Source organism: Convolutriloba macropyga, chromosome 4 (assembly GCF_964194025.1).
Source record: "Convolutriloba macropyga chromosome 4, txConMacr16.3, whole genome shotgun sequence".
Classification (NCBI taxonomy): domain Eukaryota; kingdom Metazoa; phylum Xenacoelomorpha; order Acoela; family Convolutidae; genus Convolutriloba; species Convolutriloba macropyga.
The window spans coordinates 29,550,986-29,567,655 of record NC_134471.1 but is presented as its reverse complement, the minus strand read 5'-3'; the positions used below and the strand labels follow the sequence as shown (position 1 = coordinate 29,567,655).

General features: G+C 33.7%; 1 protein-coding gene across 1 annotated transcript in view; it reads left to right on the top strand.

Moving 5' to 3' along the window:
• The first annotated feature begins 10,653 nt into the window (after nt 1-10,653).
• Nucleotides 10,654-16,670, top strand: part of LOC142337595 (uncharacterized) — a 59,556-nt gene continuing 53,539 nt past the window's right edge. The window contains exon 1 of the mRNA XM_075386939.1: nt 10,654-11,164. Within this exon, the coding sequence (XP_075243054.1) occupies nt 11,105-11,164 (60 nt within the window). The 5' untranslated portion in view covers nt 10,654-11,104. The remainder of the gene's footprint in view (nt 11,165-16,670) is intronic.

Genomic DNA, 16,670 nt, shown 5'->3' with positions numbered 1-16,670 from the left:
TTGCTTAGGATAATCCCCGATTAACCTAAATGCGGATGCGGCCAAATATGTATTAAGTTTGTCATTTTTTTCGCTGAGTTTGATGTTATTAGTTTCTTCAGTGCTTGAATCGAACAGGAATTGCTTTGTTCCAACGAGTTCTTGCCCCTCCCGGCTACTTGAATGCAAAGCTCATCGGACATACCACTAGTACCGCTGTTTGTCGGGTTATTGATTGATGCGACGTAGTTTCGTTCGTCAATGCTAGTCTGTCTAAAACCTGACATAAACGGATCGCAAAAAAACTGGATGCATGCCTGTAAAGTTAAACCAATGTAAGACAGTAGTGCTGTCGGGCCACATGGAAACCCTGTTGACATATACTGCAACTGCTTGACAGATATTTCATTTCCACCGAGCGGCTCATAGGTCAGTTTGCAGTTCCAGTTTTGGAAATGTCATCACCTTCATAAAGTTGGGCGAGCTATACCAATAGGATCCAACACCTTAGACAACAAGATGATTACAAAGCGTTGCGTTAGTGAATAAATAATGAGGTCCCATGACTCACAACTAGAGTAAAATCACATTTCGGAAGACATCTAATCACTAGATAAAGAATAGTTACCGCACCAGATAAAAAACCTTGCTTTTTTAAAAATTTAAGGCACTTTTTAGACCAAGCGATTGCACTGACGACTAATTACCCTGAGAACAACAAACGGGTCACGTTAGATTTAATTAATGAGCTTTTACTACGATCTCCTTTGAGGAACAAAGGGAAGCAGGGTAGTGACATCTGGTTTCTTCACCCAAAAAATTAACAAAACTGATCCCGTAGAGTTACACAACTCAATTACGGCCAAACTACGGCATAATATATCAAAAAATAAGATGTTTTGGAAGAGAGTACAAAAACACTAACTCCGGCGTCGTTTACGATAAATTATTCAACAAAACGTTCAATCACAAAGTATCCCTGAAAACAAGATGTCGGTTGTTATGTTTGCAATATCGATCTTTCAACGTTAATGTTGTGTATTGCGTTTGATCCAAAACTATATATCTCAGTGGCTTTTTTAAACTTTTGTTTGTTTGTTTTTCCTCGGTACTTTTGTTAATATCGCCGCTATGGTACTAAATAAAAATATTTCCTCATTTCATATTCAGTAAGTAATGTAACGTTTTTATATCCAAAATTTTAAATACGTTACAGATTGTTGATGAAAAAAAAATAATGAGGAGATTTTTTGCATAAATACAATTATGTTTTGCTTAGCATTTTCCACCAATTAGTCAATTAATGCGTTCTACACGCAAATTCATCAATTCATTTCAAAATCTATTTAAAACTTTTTATTCTTAAAACATAAGGCCGCCGAGTTTGTACAGTATCTGTTCACGTAGCAATTTTTGACAGTTGTCTGGCAATCAGTTTTTTGTTCTGCAATTTCACAACAAAGCACGCAAATTAATTTAAGCATTTTATTTATCTTGAGTGAAAGAATTCTCTAAAAGAGTGGCAGACACAATAATATAATATGAAATTGGATTTACGGAGCAAATACATATATGAAAAATAGTTCAATTTTAGCATTTGCAACAACATAATTCGTCCCCCATTACAGAATCTTCTCAATGTTTTTTGCTCCGATTATGGAATTTCACCTAAATACAGTTCAAAAATTTATGCTAAAAGTGATGATGAGTAAAAATTGGTGCATGCAAGAAAACAAAACTCAAGGCTTTTTTTCTTTGTTTTTTTTCTCATTAGGTTCAAAACATGTCGTAAGAGATTTCCAATGAGATGGAGGTACAACTCTTGTCAATTTGTTTTACCGAATTCTGGTTATGCAGCACATTCAGGTGTAACTGTTCAGATGTTCCGATGCATGAAAGACCAACAAGCAAATTGGGATACTGGGATCCTTTAAAAACTGCCTCGATGAGTTGCATGGAGCGACTAAATAACAGTCTCTTTTTTGTTTTTCGCAATTGCGGTTGTTGACGCAATTTTTTCAAAAAATCACACGCAAGTGTCCTGGTTAGCCTTGACGTACGGTCTAAAAGTTTTTCACTGATATCCATTGTTGTTAAGCATTTTTTTGGATTTAAAATTGCCATAACCTTTGTTGCTATATACAATAACGCTTGCAGCCTTTTTGAAGAAAGCGGTATATAGTTGCTACCACAACAAATTCATTGTAAAGTCTATTTCTTACTTTTTCTTTTTGTTGGCGTGAAATATAATCAACCAATCCCACTTATGCACCAGAAATTCAGTCAATTTGAAAACAGGGCAAAAATCTCTATCTTACTTGTCAAACTAATATTGTAGGAATTTTTTTATGCATTGTTTTTTATTGGTGGATGATAGTGCCCAAAGATCAATAATGAAAGTGAATTTTTCGTCAAAGTGTTTTTTTTATAGTATTGACCAAAGCAGGATAATGCCAATAACTCTATTTTGTTTATTCTGAAGCACTCTTTGCCTGTGTTGAAGAAACTCTACGCAAATGCAATAGTTTTCCAATACTTTTCTGTTCGCTGATTTAATGTAGTACCGAAGCCAGTTCCAGATACGATGCATTTCATGCGCCTTTCTAATTTTGTTCTAGAATACAATTTTCTGCTCTCATTGCGCTTTGCTTTCAAAAGTGTTCAAAGTGTAGCTTATGTTCATCAGTCAAAAAATTTTTTTGTTGTTTTCTTTAGCATAGAACGGAATAGGTGACGCATTTCCAATGAGATGAAACAATCAAGTGAGGAAGAGTGCGGAAGTAATTCTTTCAAGCGGCGAAGTTTTTTCTAGAACTGACATCTTTTCCGTTAATTGGAATCTTTTCAATTGAAAACTGAGATTATCCAAAAGTGACCTCCGCCAACAATTTTAAACTACTTTGAAATGAAGGTCATTGGTGGTAAGACTTACAACAATGATATATTCAAGAAGCGACGAGTGTTTTTTTTACTCCAACTATCATTTAGTCCATTCCTTTTTTGAAAATCAGCTGAAAGACAAGTGAAGCCAGAGAAACCAATTTTAAAAATATATGCTGTCGGAATCCCACTGAGAATTACAAAATTGAAATGACGTGGTATTTCGGGGTACAAATTAGGTTGACTGTATGCCAACTGCACCTCTAATGTAGAGAATAAAGCTGAGGGTGATGGCTCAAATCCATTCTAGACTTAACGACATGAAACGTTATCAGTGGGATATCGCTTTGATTCTCTGCCATTAATGAACATTAAACTGGGTTTTCACTCAGTAAATGCATTTCGGATGGTTGCATTGAAACGCCTAACTGATCAAATACCTCTTCCTAGAAGTATATTGTGGCCATTTCTCGCATCAATAAGGTCTACTTGATTTGCCATGCAACCGTTGATGAAATTTGACGTTTGCTTTTTTTGTAATTTGTCTTCATGAGCGCTTTTGATTACGTGCGATGTTCATTCAAATTCGCGTCAACAATCGAAAAAGAAAAGTATTCAGTTGTCACAATTTGATTTGCTAGAATTTCCTTTAAAATTATTCAGATGCATACCGAATTTAACATTATAACATCAGTCAAACTTTTAGTATTCAAGTTTCCAACTGCTACATTTTCATTTAAAAAATCAGAAAAAATAAGTGAAAAAATATAGTATTCAAAAAAATGGTAGTTGACTACCACGCGAAAACGTGGCAAAACAATTGTTCTCTGAGAAAATAGTGAGAGTCAAACTACCGTTGTCTATACAATGAAATGCATTTACTTGATCTGCACCCAGGTTTCATGAATGTTGAGTCCAACTTTAATTGTCCCTGGTTCTTATATTTCTTGCATACATTTGCAAAGTGGTTGTTAAGTCCACAACCGAGACAAATTTTTCTAATAGTTAAACAGCTTTTTGTTTAACAGCTTTAATGCTACTGTTGCGCGGCCGCAGTTTCGACAAGGTTGAGAAGATCTCTGGTTATCAAAAGTGATTTAAGAGAATCGCCTGATATTTGCGTTATGGTTGCTCTAATTGGGGTAACAATATATTCGCTTTAATTTTCCTTGCTAGAACATTGTTCTGTTTTAGCTACTCTAAATTGATTGTGACCATAACAACTTCGTTAAACTGAATAATTGCATGTTCTAACGCTGTTTTTGGTTAGACCTTCTCTGAACATCGCCGTGAAGCATATACGGGATGAAGACAACTGGTACAATAGAATCCCAATAATCACCCAGATCACAATTATCTGCGAACCTTTCAAGACTTCCCATTTTTTTACCATAGACTCGCTTTTGAGTTGTGTTCTCAGTGAGAACTGATATCGGTTGGAGGCAATATTACGTTGTTCAAAAAGATTCCCTTTCGTTGCGGCCCAAATTTATTTGGCTGTTTGGCGATTTCAGTTTCCAATTAAAATTTTGCTATTGATTGCGTCGACCTTCTACACCCTAACTAAAAATGGCAAAGAAGCAGTTTTCCGGTCGCCAAAATTTCCCAGGCTTATTTCAATTTAAGGTATCTTCGACTAAAAGAAATACCACATCCACAGTTGCCTCAAAATTGCAATCTTGTGGCAAGTTGAGCAGAAACTAATACAAAAATGGAGTACTAAACAATTTGAACTAATTTATTTCTGAGAAATACTTATCCAATGGCCCTTTCGGACTTTTGCTTCTACGAGAACAAACAGAATATACTGATCTAACTATTTAACGAATAAACCGTGATAATGGGCAAATTTATAGATGAGTGCATTTAACGTGGTGTGATTATATTTTTAAAATATTCCCTTATACTGATAGAAACCTGTTTAGATGCTTTCGAATTTTAGTTGCTTTTCAATTTAATCTAATTGATAAAAACCTGTTTAGTTGCTTTTGTTTAGTTGCGTTAATTTTGAATCACATGGAGTTGGATGCAACCTCTCAATGATGAGAATAAGTTACATGTTGACAAAGAGAACAACAAAACTGAAGAGTTTAAAAAACATTGAAAAACGAATAATATCAACAACTTGAGGACTATTTGCTATAAACTGACTGCATTGTGTAACATCTTTTTTTCAATCCTCAAATAGAAATTTATGAGACCGGTCAGCATTTTATGGCTACATAAACGGTAGAAAAACAGGCAAAAACTGCAAACTCAATAAAGAATTGAGAGAGAAAAGTGTCGAAGCCTTTAAAAAAGAATTTTTCAGTAAATTGTTTTCTATTTTCAATTTATTTGTTCACAGCAATAGGATTCCTATCAAACAATATGACAATCAACGAAAATGGACCAATATTCTAAAACCACGAAATACTGAAGAAAACCCTCAGTATCAACGCAATTAAAATCAATAGCTTTCAACGGAAGTCAGTAAATACGCAAAGTTAAGTAACGATGGTAAAACAAGGATGTTTTTATTCGTAAATCATTAATATGACATCACAATATTTATAAAGACTAGGAAAACGAAAACAAGTACCGGTAAAAACCAAAAATTCAGCAGAAAACTGCAAGATGAAAGTGTCGAAGCCAGTTAGAGAATAATTTTTTCTCTAAGAAAATTTTCTATGATCTATTGAACGTCTTCCGTAAGTCAATCGGAACTATCAATATTAGCATAATGTAATGAGAGTTCAAAAGAAACCAAAATTAAGACAAAATTATCCAAACACAAAAAAAAATTGAAAACTTTTAGCATCGAAGTCATAAAACCAATAATTAAAAGATAAGACCAATAACCAGATCAACCTTTGTTGCAATAAAAAGGAAGGAGTCTTGTCAGTTCTGAGACTGACTTAAATTTCACGAAAATATTTTTATGATCGGTTAAAATTCTAAAAAATTTTTTATAGAATTATTTTTAGAGTCCTAACAGCCCACTCAAAGCACCAGATAGTTTCTTTGCTCATTAGGAACCTTATTGCACATTTAGTCAGCGAGTCTATGATATAAGACTACCAAAAAGTAGTAAAACCTCATGAAAATTAAAATTTCATTAGTAATTACGAAAATTCAGATTTCAATGCATATGAGGTTTGTCATTAACGGAAACTTCTTTTTTAAAAGTGACTACTCCCTTGGTGACTAAAAAACGAAAAAAATGGAAAAATTTTTTAATAAACAGCTCTCAAATTGTATTCGAAATTTTGTTAGTAAATTTCCCCATGGGACCACAATTAGTTTTTTGTTCATCGCCTTTCCTTTTTTGGCAGCACAAAATTGTTTCATTTTGTAGAAGAATTGTAATTTTCAATTAATATTTTCATAGAAAAAATCTTATTTTGAACAATAATTACGCTAAATTGATCAAAATCATGCCAATTATCCCGCGTAATAACTCCTCAAAAAAACAAAGTTCAATAAAAAACTTTGGGATTTTTAATTTTACAGTGAACGAGCTTTTCAATTATACCAATCACATTTCTCTGCGATCAATATATCAATCGGCCAAATATGACTGAACAAAAAAAACAGTTGATTAAATAGTCCCCACTCACAAGTGGGATCGGAACAGTAATTGTTATCACCTTGAAGATATATAGTTGTTTGGTCTGGTTATGATCACATTGATGAAATTAAATCTGAACCAATTAAGGGTGTGAGGCTACGGATAACAATTGGTGAAAGAGCCAAACAATTTTTTTTGAAATTGAGCTACTGACATTTGCAGCGTTTAAAACCGGCTGTTTAAAAAAATTTGTAGCTTAGTTTCTGCCGAGAGTGTCCAATCATTTATATATTGGACATTTACCACCTATTTCTTTTGCTAGACGTCTATTGATTAGCGAATGTACACAAACCGAGTCAACACTTTTGTGAAAGATTGGTTTTCCCGAAGAAAATTTTTGTGTGAACAGATTCCATTTCATTTGTGTAGTTTTCAGAAACTGTTGCTACATTGTTTCAGTAATTTTGTCCATTTTGATGCCGGGCAAAGTTTTTGAGCGGTCAAAAATTGCAAAACATTGTAATGTCGCAAATTATCAGTGTTTTCCTAATAACTAATTTTTGTCGTTAAGTCCAAATTGTCAGGCGAATCACAAGTTAAAACTAAACAGTTGTTTTTAAGACTTTTTCAATGGTCAAGGTTAAAATCAAGACAAAATTTTTAAACTTCAATAACTCCTCAAAAAAACAAAATTCAATAAAGATTTTTTGGATTTTTAATTTTACAGTGAACAGCTTTTCAATGATACCAATCAGATTTCTCTGCGATGAATATATCAATCGACCAAATATGATTGAATAAAAACGCAAGGAGTAAATAGTCCCCCAACAAGTGATGTCGGAACAATGATTTTTCTTCATTATTTGCCAAAAAAAATATTTCAGTTTTTTTCTTAATTTGCATTTTTCATTTCTTATTTTGCATAAATTTTTGTCCTATATGGAGCATAGCTATTTTCAGAGTTTTCTATCAGAGGAAGAGAAGGAAGAAAATCGACCCAATGTATTAAAAATTAATCCGTGATAATTTATAATTATACAGATATGAGCATTTCAAATGAAAACATTTTTTTGTTCAATGGGGTAAGTTTATTTTTAAATTGCCGTCGTGCTTCTCCTGTGATTTCTCCAAAACTCACGACATTAGCCACAGTTCTTCCATTTAATATATTTTTTCTGGTTTAAGTAGCCTTTAAACCTCAGCCCTCTTTTCTTGAACTGGAGGCCTTGAATTATGTTGTCATTGGTTGTCCAGGTTGACCGGGCTTGGAAAACTTTTTAAGGCGTTACTATGGCACCGTATAAGTCTTAGTGAAAACCGTACTATATGTTCAACTAGTCAAGTTTACAACGGCATCGTAAAGGCACCGTACTAAGAACGCATGAAGATTAATAAGTTGCTGTATCGAAGTTCGAGACCAACGTATATCGCAATTCATCTCCGTCAAAGAGGAGTGCGATCAACTGGAACGACCTCCAGATTCTGAACTCCGGATTCGACCCCCAGATTCTGACCTCTGGATTCGACTTCCAGATTCTGACCTACGGACTCTACCTCCAGATTCTGACCTCCGGATTCCACCTCCAATTCATTCAACTAAATGGCTTCAAACTCAATTTCAAACTCAAAATATAAAACTGAATGATTCAATTCAATTTTTTCCTTTGAATTTATTACAAAATGTTTAAAAATGTTTTATATTCATGAGAGCATGAATTCATATTTCACCCAAAAGTTCATTTTCACTATTCGATTTGTTTACAGAGGAGAGAGAGAGAGAGAGAGAGAGAGAGAGAGAGAGAGAGAGAGAGAGAGCGGTTAATTGCCCACTTATATAAATAAACGCGGGTAATTATCTCCGAGAACGCGAATAAAGCTGAGTATAACGCAAACATTCTAAAATTAAATCTTCACATATGAAAGGCAGCGTGCAATTGATCATGCGCAGATGAATACCAGTGCATGAATTTTGTTATGCGCATAAGATGACTCATCTAGTAAGATAAAATTCATACTATAAATTACAAAGTGGGACATGAACAGAGAAATGGGAAGGGGAAAAACAGAATGATTTTTGTCATGAATCAGCGCTGATGTGCTCTGCCACCAGGCTCCGGGAAGGCCGTACCAAGATTAGTAAGGTGCCCCAAAATATGAAATAGTCTGACCACTGTCGGAAAACGCTCTAGTACTGTTTTAAGGTGAATTTGAGAGTATGGTAATTAGATTAATTGGCTAATTGGCTATCATAAACTTTTTACTGCGCCTTGTACATCTCGGCACTGTAAAAGTCGTTGTAAGTTTTCAGAAGTTTTTTCTAAGGTAGTCAACCTGGGTGGTGTCAGTACTGGGATTAATAAACGTAAATCTACGAGAAAATATGAGAAAAAATTATGAGAAAAAAATCTGAATATGCATTTTGCATCTAGTGTATGTAGCGCAAAACCCATGATTTCTCTAAATGACTCAATTAAGCTTTGCGAATTCAAATCTATCCCGACGTATTTTTATCTAGCCAATAAAACCGACATCTAAATGACAGTTCATTAAATTTTTATAATTTTTCTGTCACATAGCTATAGTATAGGACGCATCTTTGTTTATTTTTAATCTTCAATCACTCACCGAGAGAATTATTATCTGAACAGTAAAGAAGGTTTCTGTTTTGAAGTGAGCGTCTGTTTAGCTTAAATGGTACTCTTGAACAAAATTTTGTTTCTACTGTTGTTAAAAGGATCTAGGATGATCAGTCGACAGCGTGTTAGGCCGACGATGAAAAATAGATTTTGTAAGCCAGTATTGATTTACACTGACCATTTCTACTGATGAATAATGAACTTGGAAAAGAAAACGCAATGAAAATTGGCTTAGTATAGATATATGCGTGTTTTTGCATGGATTACCGGTAAAAGGAATATTGCTTTTATACTGATTAAATCAGTCGAAAAAAAAATTTTCTTCCCAATTACGATATCTCAAGATAAATAATTTTTGTGCATCAATATCTTGCTAGAAAGTTTTTTCTTTCTATAAACTTAAGATAACATTTAATAACCTAAATCCTAATTAATAACCTAAATTCTAAAAATAACCTAATATCCTGCGAATCTTAAGAAAAGTTTCAGACTAAAAATTGGCCTGACTTTTCCTTTTCCGAATATTATCAGCATCGTGTAAGCTGAAATTTTCTAAATTAATCTGGATAAACTATGTTTCACTGAAAAGCAAACGTCTTGACTGGCCATTAAGATGTGCCCATGGACCCAGTCACGTGATGACCTATAGCAACACCGAGCAGTATAGCAAGGGATGGCAATTCGGCCTAATCAGAGGTGTGCTAAATGCGGTGGTCGGGGTTTTAACTAGTAGTTTGTTCATGAATTGTAGTGACCAAACTCTATTTTAGACCGCTGGAAGTTTCATCGTCTGCTCATCAATAGAGATGTTCATATTTAATGTAGAGCAATCGATTCAATCTGAATATATGCTAGCAGTACACAAACTCGCTTTAAAAAGAAACTGTCGATTTATTTTGCTGTTTAAAATATCAAATATTTACGCGAGTGTATATTTGCGTGTGTCTTTGAAAGCGCTCTCATTTGCAAATGTTAAAAGATGCTTTAAAATAAGACAAATCGGAAGCGTAGGTAACAATGTGGTGGCTACTACATACACCCGTATGAGAATACGCGGAAAACGTCAGTGCAGGGTAAAATCAGAATGGTAAATAGGAGGAAAAAGAGAAGCTATATCAGTTTTCCCGTTTTTATTTAAGCCCAAGATATGGCAGAAATTATACACCACGCACCCCCACCCATGATGACCCAAAATTCCAATAAGAACACCGTATGTAGCCCCCCCCCCCCCCCAAAAAAAAAAATCCCGTGCTCATTTTGCCTTTTCAAAATGTCTAAGGCATTCAATCGACAGTAAAGCTTTTAGCATAGATGACCAGCAAGCAGTGTTTTGTGTCATCCCATTCCCTCAACTCCATCCAATGTGCCCGCGTTGCTTGCTTTTCCCAAGTTTTCTTAGGCAAACTCAGCTTCTTTACAGCCACTACCCCCATGGAGCAAAGCAGGAAGCACAATAGTTTGCATTCATTCCTCACTGCCCTTATGGGGGGTAAAAGCCACCACCCCACCACCAATACCTTCAGCGCTAATTCCACAGCTAAAGCCCCCCCCCCCCTCTTTCCTCCTCCGATACAACCATTCCACCACCATCACCAACACTCCATCTTTGCTTCCACGCAAACACACGCAAAAAACAAGATAGAGGCCTAATTTTATCCGTTATCTACTGCCTGTTTTAATATGCGCTTTGTTTTGTTTTGTTTCACATTGTTTATTCATATTTGAACAGAGTGAAAAACGGAAGGAACGGAAGTCGCATGCACCCTGCTGTAATCCATAATAAATAATACCCTACAAAACACCAACAACATTATCACCACCAAAATCCAATAATTTCGCGACATATTTTTCAGATAAAACTATTTACACATATATCTGCACATATTGATAATCAATAGCAGTACAAAAACACATTTTCAAATGACCTTCAGTCATGGCGGCTTTTCATTCACAGCTAATTTACTTTTAATCCTGTTCAAGTCTCCGAAAGGTTGCCTTTTATCTGCTTTGACCCTGAGACCACCATTAGTCTCCCTGCGCGGAGAGTAATTGCCGTTGAATGACCACAGATTCCGTTGACCAAATGTGCTGTTGCTGCTGCTGCTGCAGAAAAACCCGGGTTAGTAAATTATAATTGTTAGAATGCTAGCTGTACCTCAATTATAAGCCCCTAATGTTACCGCTATTAGAATTGTATGAAGAATGATATTATTAGAATGCTTTTTATCCAGTGTTTTTAGTGCAGAAACGAAAAAATTTAAGTCTTGTCTGCTCTGACGAGGAAGTATTAAAATATAATGATTAAACAAATAGTACATTTAGGCCAATGTTATGCAATAACTAACTTCACTAGAACAATTAATAACTGACTGTCTTCATGCAAGATAAACAGATGTATTAAAAAAGAACACAACTTGTACTGTACGGTTCGGATCTCACATGCACTCTGATTAGATTGCAGTCATGTTTTCTACCCGGGCCGAGGTTTGGTCAAAAAATAATGTAAGATTAGCGGTGAATAGCGGCGAATAAAAAACTTTTTCACCGCAAAGCTTCCGCAGCATCTTTTAGCGTTTAATGCGGTGAATTTTTTAAAGATTTGCGGTTTTTAGCGGTGAATTTTTTTTACCGCATTCACTGGATTTCTTACAAAAAAGAAACTGCGGTACACGGGTTCAAACCTCTTACCTCCTACATGTCAACAACTTCTTATTCCACTGCGCCATCTGTCACTTCAATGCTATTTCCTGTGAGTTTAAGATCAGCGTTGAATTTAGCAGAGAATATTTGTAAGATTTGCTATTTAAGCGGTGAAATTTTTTTTCACCACATTCTGTCGGTAGCGGCGAAAAACTTTCTTTCACCGCTAAAGCGGTGAAAGAAAACTCTTCACAGATCTTACGCTTTTTAGTCAAATTCACCGAAAGTTTTACATCGCTTAGAAATTTTTAGCAATTACACATCGACCCGGGTACCGTGTCATATGACTAACACTATATGAGTAACACTTTGTTCTATTAAAATGAGCTACGTTTTAAGCTCAGACAAAACGATCATTAAATGACCAGAAGAATAAAAAGAGTAATCAACTGCCTCTTTCTCAAACTTTTTTGTTCCGACCCACCTTGGCGGGGGATAAACTATATATTCAAACAGGTTTTTTTGTTCAGTCAATTTTTGCCGATCGATATATTCATCGTACAGACTTGTGAGGGGTATCATTAGAAAGCCGGTCTAGCGTAGTATGCAGAATTAGAAATATTTGGTATTTTGTTTTTCCCCAGAGTTATAGAGGTTTAAAGTTTTGTGAATAATTAGCTTTTACTCAGTTGATTTTGTTCAAATTTGCATCATTTTGCACAATATGTCTACTTTGCGTTAAATGATCAAATATTGATAAAACTATTGTTATCTGTTTCAGTTGTCAGGAAAGAGGGGTATATTGCTGAACTGTTCATCCAAATTGCTGTTAAAGTTTTAGTGTAATGTTTTTCAAAACTTCAGCCGCTTTTCATCACAAATGCACACTTTATGGTTCTATAGCTCAATTATTACAATACTACAAACCTAAAAACTGCTGATACAATTTTCTACGTATGACCACTTTTGTCAATTTTTTTGTTATTATATGATATTTTTTTGTTCAATATGGGTCTCAATGGTTTTTTGTTGAGGTGTAAAAATATGCCTCACTTAGAATTTCGCTCATAGATAAAGTTTTTCATGACTTTAGATTTAAATATTTTTTTAACAAAAAATAAGAATATCTTTATGCAGTTTACCCTCTTTTTTCTTAGTGTTGTCTTCTTGGCCGCATCATTGATACCTTTTTTTTCTATTGAAGTAACTTTTAAAATTTATACTAAGTAACCATTTTGTGGTTAAATTAGTGGTTTTTTAACTTTGGTTCTGATAAAATTCAAAGAAATTTTTTGGTTTGCGAATAATTGATCATATATGAGTTTATTTTTGGTGTCTTGAAATATTATCAAACTGAAACCACTTTCCATCAACGTTGAACACCGGTGCTTTTTTAATTAAGTAGTCTTTGATTATTTTTTTCTGATTTTAACGGTTTATGGAAGCCGATTTCTAGCTATTTTTTGGTAATTTTTTACTGTTGGCAGTAAAGTAACTGTCATCATCTGTAAGTCATAAGATATATTTTGGATAACGAAATTTCTGACTGTTTTCTCGCGGAGTTATAAAAGGACCTATATCAAAGTTTCAGTTCTTTGCTAACTTTTTTCATGACTTCAAAATCAATCGTTTATTTTAAAAGTATTTTTTAATACTTTTCTATTTTTTTCTACTTGTGTACTTCGGTTTTTTGTTGTTTGTTTTGTCTCTTGGTCTCTTTAAAGGCACATCTCATCGGCACTCTGAAGGATTATTAATTGTTTCGTATAATTGTTTGCGTTTAACGCCGTTTTTTTCATTCATACACCATTTATTTCCGAAGAAAATTAAATTTTTCCATATTGTCCGACCCTTATTTATATGGAAGACAATTAGTTCGGAAAAGAGGATGAACGGGTTTGGAACAATATGTGCAAACGCACATTATTGAGCCTCTTTGTTTTCTTAAAATATGTTTTGCTTTTTTGGAAAATTTCAGTAGAATTACTTTTTTTGTCATCCAATAACACCATTTTTAATAAACTCGAAATAATTTGACCTTCAACAAAATAAGCTACAAGAGTTACCAACAAAAGTTTACCCAAAATTTGCCAACACTCAAAAAGATCTTCATTTTTTTGCGAAACAACAAACTAAAAAAAGTTGGTAATCCAATTTGACATTGAGTAAGATACCGAAATAGCATACTATCTTCCTTATGATTTTGTAATAGGAATTCTGATGTCTAATGTTATGTTGCGAAACCTGGGCGTCTCCTAGTTTTACTTTTGAAACAAAAGTAGACATTTTCCAAACCACATGTTATACCCATTCGTTCAAACTTACTCTGCTCTTACTTTCTTAACCATATTTTAAAACTATTTTCTTAACTAAGCCCTAAGAACACGCTTGCTTTCAATTTGAGCGTCTCAAGAGACTCCTTTCAAAAAACAAGCTGACAGATAAACAGGCCTATTAAGTTTTATTTTAAAAGCTTTTAAAAGCTTTTAAATTTTATGCTAGATTGTTTTTGTATTTTCAGTTCACCTGGATTCTTCTGAGTTTCCCCCCTCAAAGTTGTTGGTCGTCTGGATTTGGTAAATACTTTTTATGTAATTGGATACTAGTTTTTTGTCAATCTGCAATTTCTCGCCATTGAAGCTTTTCATGTTTTTCAAAGTTATCACAGGTTTGGCTTATAATAATAGAAATATAGATTCAGCTGTTTTTCTTTAGACTGATTTATTTTTGTGAAAATTTTTCGAGGTTTTCTGCAGAGTTATTAATATGTGCATCTTTGATTTGCAATGAAATATTTTGAGCTCAGTGCTGTCAGTTTTATTCACCATGAAACGTTTCTACTAATTCCTCTGGCAATGAATTGCAAAATGTGCTCTTTCCACAGACAACAAAAGAGGTAAAAACTATAATGAGACTCGTTCTGATTTTTTAGAAGAAATTACTCCGAATTGCGATTACTATTCGTTATTAATTACTATTAAAAACAGTATCATTATTGACATCATCGTTGTTCAAAACAGCAGCATTATTTCATTGACGTTGTTCGGTCTTGTATTTGCAAGCTCACAGTCTTCTAAATGATATTCATTTTCTTTACTCATGTATTGCTCTCTGCTCATTTTTTATTACAAAAATAGGGAAAAGAGGCTGACTATAATATTTATTCATAATGATTTTATTGTTTTAACATAAGACAGGCTTCCTTTAACTTCTGATTTTTTAGAAATCATAACGCGTTTTGCATACCCTACTGCGCTTTGAAGCTCTTATACATTTCTGTTCAGTTTATATTTTGGTTAAGATCCGTGGAGTGTGCGATTTATTGCCCATTTTTGAAAATTCTGATACTCGAATTTGGCGCCATTTAATAAATGAGCATAATAAAACCTGAAAGCTTTCCTTTTGTAATTAAATTACTCCCGATTGAAGAGCGACTTGAAAATTTAAAGGGAGATTTTGATAGCAAATGTGTACTGAGTTCAGTGGAACGTCAATAATTGTTGCAATTAGCTTTGAAAGTGAAGGAATTCCATTTAGAAGGTATTAAAGCGTGAAAAAGGTATTCCTAGAACCTATTCCTAGAAGTTTTAATTTTATCCTTTGAGAACCGGAATAGTTACAGCTACAGTTCTATAATTTTTAAAGAAAGCTAATCGTACCGTAAACTTTGGCGTTTTTATTATCTAGTCTTTTACCTTGATTTGAAGGCGAGATTTTTGAAACAACTCAGGACTTGTTTTGAAGTCTGAGTAACAATCTACAGCATTATATAAGTTTTGTTGAAAACAATTTATCAAAAATTTACCTTGTCCAGTTTTTCGTTATGTAGAAAAAGTAAGCTGTCTTCTCTTCAAAAAACATAAAAAATTAAATTTTTCGATTTTGTTGCAAAATTTCATCTTTTAAGCTCCTCGTAGCTTCAAAAATGTATAGAAAAAAAATAAAATTCATGTTACGGTTTTATGTTAAATCTGACGTATGACGGGTTTTCGTTTTTATTCCTTGCAGTTAGTTGTTTTCATACTTCATTTTTTACTGCTTCTTTTCACTTTGGAATTTCTTACACCTCTCAATTTTGTTTTCATTTTTAGCAGCAAAAATCAATCGAACCATAGTGTAAACTCTGCCGCAACTGTTAATAAAAATCGCCGTTGTAATCATCAGATGTCATCAGAATTTGCTTTTTTGTTCCTAACTTTTTAAAAACTACAAACGTAGTGGAACGGAACCCTTACTTGCAGATCGATGATGATCAATAATGCAATTTTTTTTCCAAAGTTGGTGATTTTGAAAGCCAAGTTTTTAATATCCATCTTTCCTCTTTATTTATGTCTTTCAGAAGAACACACTTAGATCACAAAAATAGTAGCAAATCCACTGTGTTGACGATAAAAACAAAACAATTGGCTCCTGAATACTAAGTTTTCCCTAATGACCACATCAAATTATAAAATGATTTAAAACTCAAAGTTGTAACAAGTTACCAAACCAAATATAATTAAAAAGTAGATTTTTTTTGTTTTGGAATATTTTTTTCAACTAATTTGCACTAATAAACAAAGTGTAAGCATTTTGTTTATTGTGTCTTCATCACGGTTCTAAAACAAAAACTTAATTTTGGGAAGAAATAACAACAATTTCTACAATTGAAAGTCACAAATGGCCATATTTTTGTCATAACACCTCTTTTTGGTTCATCATAAGCACATTGAACTTTGGAGTAGGTCAAATTTTTACAATCTATTGTATGTTTTTTAAAAATTATTAAGGTTCCTATTCTGGCAATTTACTTGGTGAGATTTTTCAGCAGCTCATTGGCCAACAATTGCTCATTATCATTTTAAAAGTGAAAATTGCACTTGCAGTTTTCGAAATTTTAGTTGGAAATGTTTTTTTTTTTTCAAATTAATGCGAGATCTCGTCAAACGATTCATCAATTTTGAAATGGTTAAATTTAGTAGATCTGCATTTCTTCAAATATTTAA